This window comes from Caloenas nicobarica, chromosome 7 (assembly GCF_036013445.1).
Source record: "Caloenas nicobarica isolate bCalNic1 chromosome 7, bCalNic1.hap1, whole genome shotgun sequence".
NCBI lineage: Eukaryota > Metazoa > Chordata > Aves > Columbiformes > Columbidae > Caloenas > Caloenas nicobarica.
This window is the reverse complement of record NC_088251.1, coordinates 9,067,557-9,080,357: the sequence shown is the minus strand read 5'-3', so window position 1 is coordinate 9,080,357 and position 12,801 is coordinate 9,067,557. Positions and strand designations below refer to the sequence as shown.

Here is a 12,801-nt window from a genome sequence, read left to right as displayed (position 1 = left end):
AACAGACCAACAGAGTCATGGATTTTGAGCCCCAAAGGGATGATTAGAGCACTAGGACATGAATGCAAGCCACCACAGCTTCACCACCCACTCCTGAGTAGAAACCTGTGTTTGAGTACAGCCTGTCTGCCAGAAAACCATCAAGACAAATAGAACCCACAATGGTTTAGAGTATTTAACAGTGATGTTACATTAGCCCAGGCATACTATTAATACTTATTTCTACAGGAAAGTAAAAAAAAAAAAAAAAAGAGTAATCTTTCCAACTAGCACTGGATCTGTAATATCAAGTGTGACCAGCATCAGAAAACAAATTTATCACACAAACTGTAAGAAACGTCCGCACTTTCATTGACTCGTTCTCATAAACCTCAAGTCCTCCATTTCCCATATGAAACCCCCCAGAGAGTTAGCTGTGATATACCATTTACAGAGACATCATACGGCTCAGCCTCTTCATAATATCCCTCTGGGGATTCGATCTTGGGGACTGGAGGTTGTTTCGTTTCAGGAATCTGCAGAGTAAATAAATAAAAGAATCATGATATAAGGTAAAAACAGATAGTTTAAAACAACTAGGCCTCCTTTTTATTGGCACTGAAGTGCATCCTAGTGGATGAGACCTTTTAGATGCGCATACCAGGGTTTTAATGCAAACTGGTTGAGATGACAGGGAAGAAAGACTGCTGAACATTTCCAGAGTACAGTTAGCTCAAATATAAAGGAGTTATTTGAAACTACTGTATAATTATGTCATAAATATTATTTTTAAAAATTTTGTTCAAAGCCTGGGGAAGATCAAGTCATGCGTTTCCTCAAAAGCAGCAATCCAAGCCCATTTGCCTTATCATGAACTGGGACTCCTGCCTGCTGCACCAACCCCCCCAAGCTGCTGATCTTAACTGGGGATGATCCTCTGTGCTATTAATTATATCAACAGGGAACCAGAAGGTCAGACATTTTGTGCAATCTTGGTTTTACACCGAAGAGCATAACCTGAGCAGTTGCTGGTCATGTCTCCAAGTTTCTGACTGATAGCAAACCAACAGCTGAAAATCTCTGCTTTAGGAACTATATCAAGAATCTTTAATTGTGCTCTGAGCAAAAAATGAAGGAAATGGATGAACAACACTGATGGAAAATCAGCCTTTGATAACAGTCCAAGTGTTGGAAAATCCCTGTGGTGCCTGCCAAGCCCCTCCCTAAACACAAGCAAGGGCTGGCAGGAAAAACAGTGCCTTGATCCGTTAGAAATACCAACACATGAGGGAGGGGGAAAAAAAAAAAAAAGAGAAGCTAAGAACAAACTTTTTACTTTTCAAGTAATTCACATGGCTGTTGAATGTGAGACAGCAGAGCCAGGGATCACAGTAGGACAAGCACACAGCTTATACTCTGCCCAAAATACGTGGCATCCCACCTCTTGCACCACGATCCGACAGCAGCATCGCCCTGTTCCCCAGTCAGGTGCCCCCTCTCCTCGCCCAGGTCAAACTACCCCCAGTCATCTGACAACGGAATGCTCTGTCTCACACCCCTTCAACTGGCTCCTGATGGAGACCTGTGCAAATCCTGGATGGGATGTTCAGTGTGTGCAAGGCTAAAGCCCAACTCGTCCCAGGAGGACAGGCAGAAGAGCAGGTCCCTCTCTGCAGAGACAGCAATGTTGAAGGTCACGGATCATGCGTGGTTGTTCAACACCAGCCCATGTGATTGCTCCTGGTGGCCTGGAGAAGAGGGGCCAGCTGGGCGCCAGCATTGCAGAGCAGTCTAAGGCAGGATCGGTCCCTTTGCAGGTCATGCCAGCATCATAAAATGCAAGTTCAAAGCTGCCCATCCTGCCCTGGATATTTCCAACAGGTACTGCTGTCCAGAAGCAGAAAGGAAGCTTTGAAGGAAAAGATTTTCTGGCCAGCAACTGCCCATGAAGGGGGATGCTGCTGAGCCGGTGGGAGCTGGGTACCCTGACCACACTGGCCAAAATCACACGTCTCTGCTCCCACATGGGCAAGCTGCCCATGGCTCTGCCAACCTCACGAACTTCTCAAGTGTTCTGGATGAAAACTCCTTCCTACGTGGGTCTGCCAAATGTTGTGAGCAGAGTCTGAGCTGCTTTCCAGAGCTAGGTAGGACACACCGCCGGAAAACACTCGCCTCCAAACACTTAAAGGTTTAGGAACTTGTCTTAATGTGCTAAATTAAAGAAACAAAAACAAACCCAGCCACTCCACAGCTTTACTTAATCCCTTCCCTGGCCTGGCAATGTGTGTGCAATTGTCATCTGTGGTGGCCTCATGCGTGTAGCCAGCTCACAAACTGCCTACGCAAAGAAATGCTGTGGGTTTATTTGACAGTATCGCACAAGTGTCAGGGAAAGGGGTGGGGAAAGGGATTGCTCCGTTTTGTTTCCTACAGACAATGGAAGCCAACAGGGACTAGGTGGGACTGCACCTCAGCTGCCCCAGAAGCTATTTTTTTCCTCTTCTCTTTCCTTAAAGGCGTGGAGTTGTTTTGTCTCTAGCTTAAGTCAAAGAGTACACACTGCGTTACCTAACTCAGAATGGTCCTCACACAGAACATTTGCCTCTTGCATTACGGCACAATGGAGCACATAAATAAAACCTTCTTGGGCATCTGCATCCGTGCTGCATGACCTTCTCAGTAGACGGCTGCGGAAAGCAGCAGAGCTGCCAGGGCTACCACAGATGAAAGGTCACCAATGTCTGAGCCACAGCCTACAGGACTCATTGTTTCAAGGTTGCCTTGGGACAAATCCAAAGAAATTAGTGGGATCCAGCTGGGCTGCCCCTGTTGGGTTGCCCATTGACTGCTGGTGTCAGTAAATACCAGAGACAATCTGCTGTACAGAGCTTTATCACCAAATTTCTCCTGTGCCTCAAAGGCAAATGTAGAGCAACATCACAGAGCTAAAACAGATATATTCTGAGGTCTTCTCCTAATCTCCCTGTTTCCGTGTGAGGAGTTGTGCTCTCTCCTCCACCGCACAGGCGGTCGTGGCTCTTGCCCGCGCCAGGACCAGCAAACACAGACACGAAGATTCATTTCCCCACAGCAGCAATTTTCACACTCTAACTGGGACCACATTAAAGTTCTCCCCAGCCCCACTCCTTGAACTAAGCTTGGGTATCTTTGCTGCCAACAGCCCACTGACATGAGATGCTCACAGCAAGGAGGTACTTGGGAGGTCAGCTCCAGTGGTAAGCAGGTGGGAGAAGGTATTTCCCAGCACAGGCCTGGGAGAAGATGGATGGCTTAGGTACCCTTCTCAGCTACACATCCAAGACTGTTTTTTCTTTAATTCCCTCATTTAGCTTCCTGATTGCCCTATCAGAAAGCTGGGGTGCACCAAGCACAAGCACAGATGTCCTGGGGACACCCAGGTGCTGCTTCCCCAGTCATGCCTTCATTCCACCGCACCCCCATCCTCCTGCCCACCTCCCTGCCACGGCCACCACCTCCTCCAGCCTTGAGAAACCCAAAGCCAAACAGCAATCCCTGCTCTGGTCATTCCAGTGACTCCAGCTCCAGCACTGAATCCCCAGACAGCTGTGTGGGCAGGGCCCCCCCGGGGCTGGAGCGGCTCCCAGCAGGCAACCGCACCATGTCCGAGGGTTTGTTGGCTGCATCCCATCATATCTCCTTGCTTTCCCAGCTCCTCCAGCTAACTCCAGCTGAGCCACACAGCCCCCTGGGCAGAGGTCCTGGGGCCTCACCCTGTGTCCTCCTTTCTGGGAAAGGAGCAGATCCTCCCCCACGGATGCACCACCCCGTCCCCCTCTACGCCTCCGTCTCCTCCCCATGCATACTCCCTGCCCTCCTTTCCTTTCACATCCCGAAATCCCAACTACAGCAATTCCCACGTCAGATCAGCTACTGAACAGCGACATCCAGGGTCTCTAGGATGACCTGTGCCTCTTAAGGACAGCCTGACTGGCTTGCTGGCACAGAGACAAAATCCCACTGAAAGCTGATGGTGTTGAACTGGACCCTGGCTAGATTTATACTGGAGCCTGACCAGATTCATAGCTGCCCTACGGAAAAGTCTACAGTGCTGGCGACTCCTCCTTGCAGACCTGTGGGCTGTACAACCGGTGTAACACCCGGCACAGTCACCCAGTGCACAGACAACACCAGGAAGCAAACCTGATCTTCTCTGCTAATGACCAAACTGTGCAAGGCTCTGCCAGTGAGGAAGACCCTGGCGCTGCCTGGGATCGCCCCACCACCCCACAGCTGAAGGATTTCTGGCTTTTTTAAGTTCATGCCAGCAGCCTGGGCATAGCTGCTTTACAACTTGGCAGAGATTTCCAAAGCAATAGTTAAGAGACAACCGCACCTTTGTTTCTTTGAAAACCTCAATTCTATTCCTTTTCTGAGCTTGCATTACCGTGTGATGGGTGTAGGCTTCCCTGGCAGGGAATACAGCCCGTTTCACACAGTGCTCCTGCACATGCACGGAAAGCCCAGGGCTCCCTCAGCTGCCTGTTCCACCTGTGCATGAGTTTTGGGGACAGCGGGGGTTTATGAATGTCCAGCCACCCCATAGCACGGCCAACCTGCCGGGGCCACCAGCCAGCCACAGTGCCCGCACCAGCCGCACACTGACCTGCAACGTTCACAAAGACCAAATGTACAGCTGGAAACCCCTACACTGGGGAGTGCCAAGTTGAATGTTCATTTTATCATTATTATTTTTTAAATAAAGCTCACCTTGCCTCACTAACATAGACGGGCAGAGGTCTCTCCATTTAGCCGTGCTGCACAGTATGTAACAAAAGTGGAGCCTCCAGGGGTTCAGATCCCCAGACGGAAGGCTAGGCAGTGAAAAGCAAAGGATTTCCAAAACATACCTTGGGAGGGGGGAGGTCTGGCAGGCTCTTCTGAGGAGGGGACGAATGCAGTCCTGAGTCTCCATTGGTCAAGGAGTTTCTCCGATCCAGCCCTGCAATGCGCAAACACAATTATATCGATGGCATGTGGCATTTCCCAGCAGAGCGCTGTGCAGGAACAGTGAGGAGCTATTTCAGTAGGAAGCAAAGTGACAATTACAGGCAGCACTGCAGGGCCACCATGTCATTTCAGGCCATACCCAGGAATGTGGCATTTGGAGACCCAGCAGAAGAACTGGTCTCTGATTTTGGGGTGTGTTTTTCCTTCTGGAGGGAAAACTGTGAAGCTCAGAACCACTGCTGAAACTTTAAAGGGTCTTGAGAAGCAGCTTGGGCAGACCCTACACGGGATCGGGAAATCCACAGCACTTTAGTCCTTGCTAGCACTGATCCCTGCTGCTGTGAGCAGACAGAACAGACTGTCCCTGCCTCTGCTGCTTTTCCAGAAAACTGGAGCTAATACCACCCGTCTCCCAGATCCAACTGCAAAGGTTGCTGCCTAGCTGGGCTGCAGGATGGTTTATCAAAGACAGCCATGAACAGTAATTCAATTGCTGTTGAAGGAAGAGATGCTCTTGAAGCAGCCCAGGCCAACCACGTGAAAGGGCATATGGCAGCAGAACTGCTCCAGGCAATCTGTGTCTGCCTCTGGAAAGTCAGATTTTCCAAGCAGCTGAATGCAGAGTGATTCAGTAGCTGGAGGGTACGTCGAAGGCTCAGAACACTTGCATTCAGTCCCTCTTCCCCCACCACAGAACTCCTGGGTGGCCTGAGACAAGTGCCCAAATCCCACGACCTCCAAGACAGTGCAATGCAGCAATGCTCAGGAACAAGTGGGAAAACGGCACAAATGGCTGAAAAATGAAGGGCTTTGAAGGCATTATTCTGTGTAGAGGGGAAGTCCCCTTTTACAGAGTGTCTCTTGCCAAATACTCTAGGAGAAATGAGGCCAAGATATCCAGATATTGCAAGTCCAGTAAATTAAGCAAGGGAATTAGGTGCAAAATCTGCAATGAGTTGATGCTCCAGCTCCCTTAGTCACCTGCTGATGCTCCAGCCATATTCCTCAGGCACACACAGAAACCACCAAGGCATCGCGCAGTGCCCAGCTGCAGTTAGCGCTGCACTCAGAAGACATGGGCAGGAACTTTGCTGCATATTTCTGGGCTTTAAAAATAGAAGCTGGAAACCACATTACTTTGTTCGCGTCTGGGGCTTGGAAACCACAATGACAGCTCTGCCCTGCCAGGCTGCAGACCACTCCTGGCCTGATGGCACAAGAGCCCAAAACACGTCTCTTGTGACAAATTGCTCCCTGTGATGCAGGTCTCCTGGTCACCAACACTGGCTAACTTCAGTAAGTCAGGAAGACATGGAGACCCGTAGATCAACAGACACCAAGATTTCAAGCAGCTGCTTGCACCCCGCAAGTAGGGCTGCTGGACATCATGTAAGGTTCAAACAGAGTAAAGCGGGGGAGCCTATGACAGACTGATCATGGGGAGAACCACCCACTGAAACAGCTCATGATTATATTGCCAGAGTCATATCTACAGGCTGCTCCTGGAGGTTGTCCTTTTCTGTAAAGGACCATGGCGATGGCACTCTCAGGGCAGACCCCTTCCATCAACATCAGCTGCTGAGGCCATAGCTGGTTTTGGAAACAGCAGAAACGAGGTTGAGATTTCCTACAGCCCCAGTGGGCTACTCTCCAAAAAGGGATTATCTCTGCACTCACAGTCGTCCACACAGAGGCCTTTAAGCAGAGAGAAACAGACAGGCCAACTTGCATCCTCCTGCGTCAGGCAGAACCTCCCATGTTCAGCTCCACAGAAGAGAAATCATTGCAGCAGCAAAAACCACTGCCAAACCCTTTGCAAGTGGTGACCATCTGTTCTCGACTCTCCAACAAACCTAGCAATCACCCCACTGCACCTCACCATGCCCAGAAAATGCTGTTTGGTTTCTGTACCAGCAGTTCTTCCTCCTCCTCCCACCAACTTTGGAGCACGGGATGGAGACCACAGCTTCGGTCCTCACCCTGCTGGAAACCTGCCCACCTAGTCCAGCTGAGGAGCAGAGCAGGATGGGATGGAGCTTTGATTTTCAGGCTCTGTGAAGGAAGAACCACCGCTTTAACCTTCATCCTGACAAGACTGCTGGGAGATGTTACAGGGTTTTCTGTTCTGAGGTTGCAGAGAGCAGCTGTTGTTATGTGCAGCATACGGGCACAAGCACCTAATGCACGATTTCTGTATAGAGAGCCCACACAGCATGTGCTGTACATACCCCTTTCTTCTCCTGCTACACACATCAGCACCACAAATCACAGACTGTTTCCCTATTGGAGTGGGACAGAAAGAGTATTTTTTTTCCTAGATAAGCATTACCACTTTGCAGGTGTATTCTGATAAAGATGTCTCTCTAAAACCTGGAACTTGGAGAGAATTCAGAAGAGAGGAAGAAGAAAAAGTGGGCAAAAAGCCTGCTGAAATTCACAGCTGTGCAAACTGTTATTTATCTGTGCTCTCTGTTCTTTGTAAAAGGGAATCCCTCCTGGAATTTGGGCTAAGAGGACCGCAGTGAGCACCACCAGGAGCCCTACACTGTGCATCAGTTCCACCTCCCAGACTCCTGCACCTCGATCCTTCTGTGCTGACTGCCAGAAGCAGATGGCATTTGGCTCAGTGAAGAGCCCCACAGACTTGCAGGGTAGAGACTCGCTGTGTTTCTCAAGTACATGAGATCAAGTAAATGATGGTGCCTTCATCACTCACTGCAGTGAATTCCATTTCTGTGCCATAAAAAGGCATCTCAAAAGCAACACACTGTTCAGCTTAAATCCTTGCTGATGGAATTGGAAATGGTGAGTGAAATACGTTTTTTGCAGAAATAGCATGTTTTAAGGTTTGGAGGGGGGATTTTTGGAGCTGATGTATTATTGCTTCAGAAAGCATTTCACTCTGTGCTGCTAGAGCATACCTGAGCACAGCTACGGTGGTGAAGAAACTCTGCAGGGCATAAGAAGTCCCATTGACCTCAGCCACAAAAGTGTGGTCACCACATTCCACCAAAGGATTTTGGTGAAAGGAAATGCACAGAGCTGCGGGGGATAAAAGGGGTAAAGGGAGCTGCATAATCCCTGAGGGATCCCAATCACACCCCCTAGCACCAGGGGGTACTATGGCCCCCTCCATCTGCTAAGCCCGAACCTGCAGGTCCCACCACTGACCAGAAAGGCACCGACCGCTCCGTGCAGTCACAGAGGCAGGATCAGGGCTGTACACCCAGCTGTAGCTGTGGCTAAGGTCCCATACATGTGTCTCACTGACTTCGGCATTTCCAAATAACTCAGAAGTTTTACTTGGAATAGGGAGGTTGTGGAAAACAGTGAAAGAGTGAAGCTCTGGGTCCCACAGGGAGCAACTGAGTGAGTAGGCTTATGGCCTTGATAGGGAAAAATCTGAAATAAAAGAACTAACTCTAAAAATAAATTGTTTGAAATTTGCCCCTGTGTTTCAGCATGGTGGATCAGTGCAAGCTTTATATAAATAACTTATATAAAGAGATGTTTCTGTTGCTGTTCAGCTGCCAGGAGCTACTGGGAGGCTGTGCAATCCTGTTATGGAGCATTGCAGCATCACCCAGAGGGCCCCGTCCGGAGATCACATTGGACCTACACATGTAATCTGGGAGGACATCTTGTCTTCAGGAGTGTTTGAAGTTAACCTAAATTCAGCTGCAGGTAGTCTAAAAAACAAAACAAAACAAACAAAAAACCCACCATAAAACAGTAAAAACAAACCAAACAACTGTGGAAGTGGAGCTATCCCAACTATTGCAGGATCAGCACGCTGACAGCAGGCTGCACTGATGTGTCCTCTTCTCTCACCTACCAGGTTTGGAAGCTTTGGGATAGGGTCAGCCTCTCACTACGTGTGCATTAAGGAGATGTGTGTCAGTAATAACCTCACTCCATGCAACTACCAAAAAAGCCTTTGTGATGAACTTCAAAAAGCAAGGATGTTTTTAGAGAATTATGTTCTTCGTCACACTACAGGTTCAAAACCCGGGAAATCTAAATTGGAAATTAATATTTTATCTCAGTTTAATTTCTTGGCTCATACACCACAGAACTCTCGCATCCCTGGGGATATGAAGGTGCTCTGCCCCCAGAGATGGCAAGGGTGTACTCGAGAACTCGCCTCGCAAGGTTGTGATGCTGCAAACCCTCTGGGCTAGTGCAGAGCGACACACTAGAGAAGACACACGCTTTCAAGGTCTCAAAGAGGTGAAGTGACTTGTTTTGTGGCCAAAGGAAACATGAGGGCTGCCTTAAATATTTCAGGCACTGGAGCTGCAAGCCTTAGAAGGCAACATTTTTATCCCAAAATAACGCCCTCCAAAGTGCTACTTCCAGGAATAACCTCACAGTGTTGGCAAGGACCATGGTTTCCAAAAGAATGTAATGAAAATGGCAGTCCTTCCAGACCATCAGCTGCCTCAGTCCTCAGAGCTGCCAGTAAAGCAAAGCTCTAACCATGTGTGCCTTCATCACCCTGTTAGATATGGATCAACCATTAATCTTCAGATCCTTACCTTTGTCTTGTTTCTCCTGGTCACCCTGCTGTTTGTGGATGGTCACTTTGTTCATATAAATATATTCCTCATCGCCACCTGCAACCAAAGGGAAAAGTGAACTCTTTACGCACCCATTGCTTTCACATTGCTAAGTTTTTCCACAAAGACAGATGTAAAAAGTGTCTCTGTTGAGTACATTTCGGGGAGAGCATGTTGGTTGAGGCAATGTGCAGAAAAAAAACCTCAAGCAATAATAAAGAGCTGAAAAAAATAAATGCTTTATAGTCAGGAAATTCCATAAGTTAAAATTTCTACTTAAACATTAACTTGGCCAAACAGTACATCCTGTGTATCTTACAAAGTGGATTAAATAAACTTAAGGTTTAATAAGGAAAACAGAAAGTATCAGGAATCTTGGGAATCCTTTGCTTGTAAAGCTGGACACATAACTATAGTAATTTTACATAAACAATTAGAGGTCACTGCAAAAATAATCTCATTTTCTCCTTCTAATTTTCATGTCTCCCCTTCCCACCAGCCTCCAAGAAAATGTTGCTTCAAGACCCTGTAGCAGTTCCCACGGGACCCCACCACCCTGTCCTCGGTTTCCCTTGCCCGTACCGCTGGACTTGGTGTAGACCCGCAGAAGGTCGGAAAGGAAGCTCTTCTTCACAAGAGCAGTGCTGCTCAAGTTCTCCTTGTCCAGTATCCTCAGAAAATCTTCAAGTTCTGTGAGCAGCTGCTGGAGAGCTACGACAGCAACAGAGACAACTGTTGGCTTTTTCAAAAGAGGACACACATTAATTCTGAATTTTCCAAGATCTTCTGCTTTTTTTCTGACCGGGAATAATTCATAGTTTTCCAGCTTGAACCCTTCCTCTAGTTTTGAAAAGAAAGTGGGTCCCACAACAAAAAAGGCGCCGAGTTGTCTTATTCTGTTCAGACACCAGTAAAATCCCATGTAAATATCTGTTCTTCTTCCTATAGGACTGTTTGCTCGAGTAAGGAAAACCTGGAGGGATTTTGAGCATTAGGGCTGAGATTACTCAAAAACAGCTAGCAACATCTTGACACCTGAATCTTGAGTCCCTGCAAACATCATTCAAATGCCATCTGGATTTGGATCTACCAAAGACTCTTATTTCTTGTTCTTCTTTCCAAGCTTCCTCCTGATTTCTCTATCTGTAAAGATTTAAAAACATTTATGTGTGTCACCCAAAAAAGACACACATATAAAACAACAACAACAACAAAAACACCACCAAAAAACCAAGCATATACATAATTCATAGTTCAGTAACTTCTTAAGCTGTCTGGTTTGGGTGGTGACCACAGAGATCTTTGTACCACATGGCACTGAAGACTCGAGGTTGAGCAGCATCTCAGCCAGTCTCAGGAGAACCTGCCATGCCAAAGACATCCCTGTACACCCGCAACGAGACACTCAGACACACCAGTCCCCAGCACCGACGGCTCAGCCAGGCTAATAGGTCTGTTTTCCTTCTGAGGAGGTGCTACTCAGCTCTGCCACCAACAAATCTCTTCTCTGACAGGGCTCACACTGAAGCAACAGGCACTTAATTGCTTGCTTTTGTTCATGTTAAAGTTCATCATGGGCTAATTAGCAGCAGTGGCAGGAGCCTGTCCCAGGGAGGAAATAACAGAGTATTATGTGGAGGGAGGAAGCGCTATGCAAGAATGACGGTGTGTGTGAAAAGCACGGAAAACCCAGCCAGGGCCGTTCCTCCTCTTTGGAGGCTCCTCTGCTTCCCAACTCCATCGCTCCCCGAAGCTGAGGAGCTGCGGGGGAGATGGGCAGCAAAGCTGGGAATTGCCACTGCCGGGCTGCAAACCAGGCTGTGACCCCTCAGCACAGCACCAAAGAGTGTGACATAGAGACAATTTAACTGGGGCAATGCTCCGTCCCCTTTACTTTCAGCATTTCCACGCTGCACGTGCCCATAGTACCCGTGTGAGTCACAGAAAGCACTACTGAACTCGGAAAGTGTTAATATTTTGGTTTCATAGGGCAAAGCCTCTGAAGCGTATCTAGTTTCAGTGCTACCACTCCCAAGATCACAAAGAACATCTGTATAAGACCAGGAAAGAGCCACCACCTTTTTATTTTCCCATCTTTAGCCACGAGATGACCCTTCCTCAGGTGAATATATGTTAGAGAATTGATAAATAAAGCATAATTTACACTGCAAAGGTTTATGTTGCTAACTATTAATTGAAAAACATGTTGCTGCTCTCAAGCTGTATTAATCTCCACTAGCTTGACTGTAAAACTCTTCAATGACTCCAGATCAATCAGTAATGGCTCCAGAGGAGACTACCAACTGGCAGTTCTTCACACTTCGTTTTATACTGTCTACTCCAAATTAATTCTCTTCTGGTCTGATTTAGGACCAGTAGGGAATGGAAAATGCCTTCATCATGCTGTGTTGACTTGAATGTTTTTGCTAGCTGCTGTTTTGCCCAGCTGTAACACTCAGTAACCCAGAGAAGGCAAGAATCACTTCAAGAAACAACAGCTTTTTTTCATAAACTGTAAGGGAACAGGTAGTATTTTTTTAATATTAGATACCACTGATATCATTAAACAATGAACTGTGAGTGTTTGGTGTCAAACACATTCATAACCAGCTTCTCTCAAGTTTCCAGGACGCTGCTGCTTCTAAGTTTAAGGAAACTCTACTGGGCCAAATCACAGCCTTGCTATACTCACTCATCTGCTTCAGTGGCCCAGTTCAGAAAATTTAAACTGAGGTCAGTTCCTGCTGGTCAGGCCTGGTAGACAGGGCATTTATGTGTCAGGGATGATACCAGAAGAAACAGCACAAAAAATACCTAACCTTAATTTGAAGCTTCAGAAGCGGGTCAGATCCCAACAGCTGCCTGTGTGGATGTCATGATACCGCAATTGCAGGGAAGGACTATAATTCCAATTCCCTCCTCCACCCCCACAACTGCAGAAAATGACTTTATTCTTCTCATAGGCATCAACAGCTAGCATACACACAGGGCTGCATGCTTATGAATAGCACAGCCCATACAGTAGGTTACATTTTCCAGCCCACCAAAGCTGAAATCAGGCTTCTAGTGACTCAAAGCAACTCATTTAGAACATGATCCTGGGGCCACAGAAGCTGGCGGAAAAGACTCTGTCCGACTTCAATGGGTTCAGACTTCAGGGATCAAGAGAGATTAATTTTGCTCTTCTTCAGCAAGATGCAGCATATAAACCATCTGCTCCTATGCAAGTATCTCTTTGATCTCAGCTGGACTTTCCCAATCCAAACCCGAT

At 47.5% G+C, this 12,801-nt stretch overlaps 1 protein-coding gene across 4 annotated transcripts in view; it reads right to left on the bottom strand.

Annotated features, from left to right (window-relative positions):
* The window catches only part of AFAP1L2 (actin filament associated protein 1 like 2), a 71,957-nt gene that overhangs the window by 17,273 nt on the left and 41,883 nt on the right, over nucleotides 1–12,801 (bottom strand). For all 4 annotated transcript variants that reach the window (XM_065638834.1, XM_065638835.1, XM_065638831.1 and 1 more), the window contains exons 2-5: nucleotides 10,113–10,241; nucleotides 9,510–9,587; nucleotides 4,872–4,963; nucleotides 425–515 (exon numbers count right to left, since the gene is read on the bottom strand). In XM_065638834.1, the coding sequence (XP_065494906.1) occupies nucleotides 425–515; nucleotides 4,872–4,963; nucleotides 9,510–9,564 (238 nt within the window). In that variant the 5' untranslated portion in view covers nucleotides 9,565–9,587; nucleotides 10,113–10,241. The remainder of the gene's footprint in view (nucleotides 1–424; nucleotides 516–4,871; nucleotides 4,964–9,509; nucleotides 9,588–10,112; nucleotides 10,242–12,801) is intronic.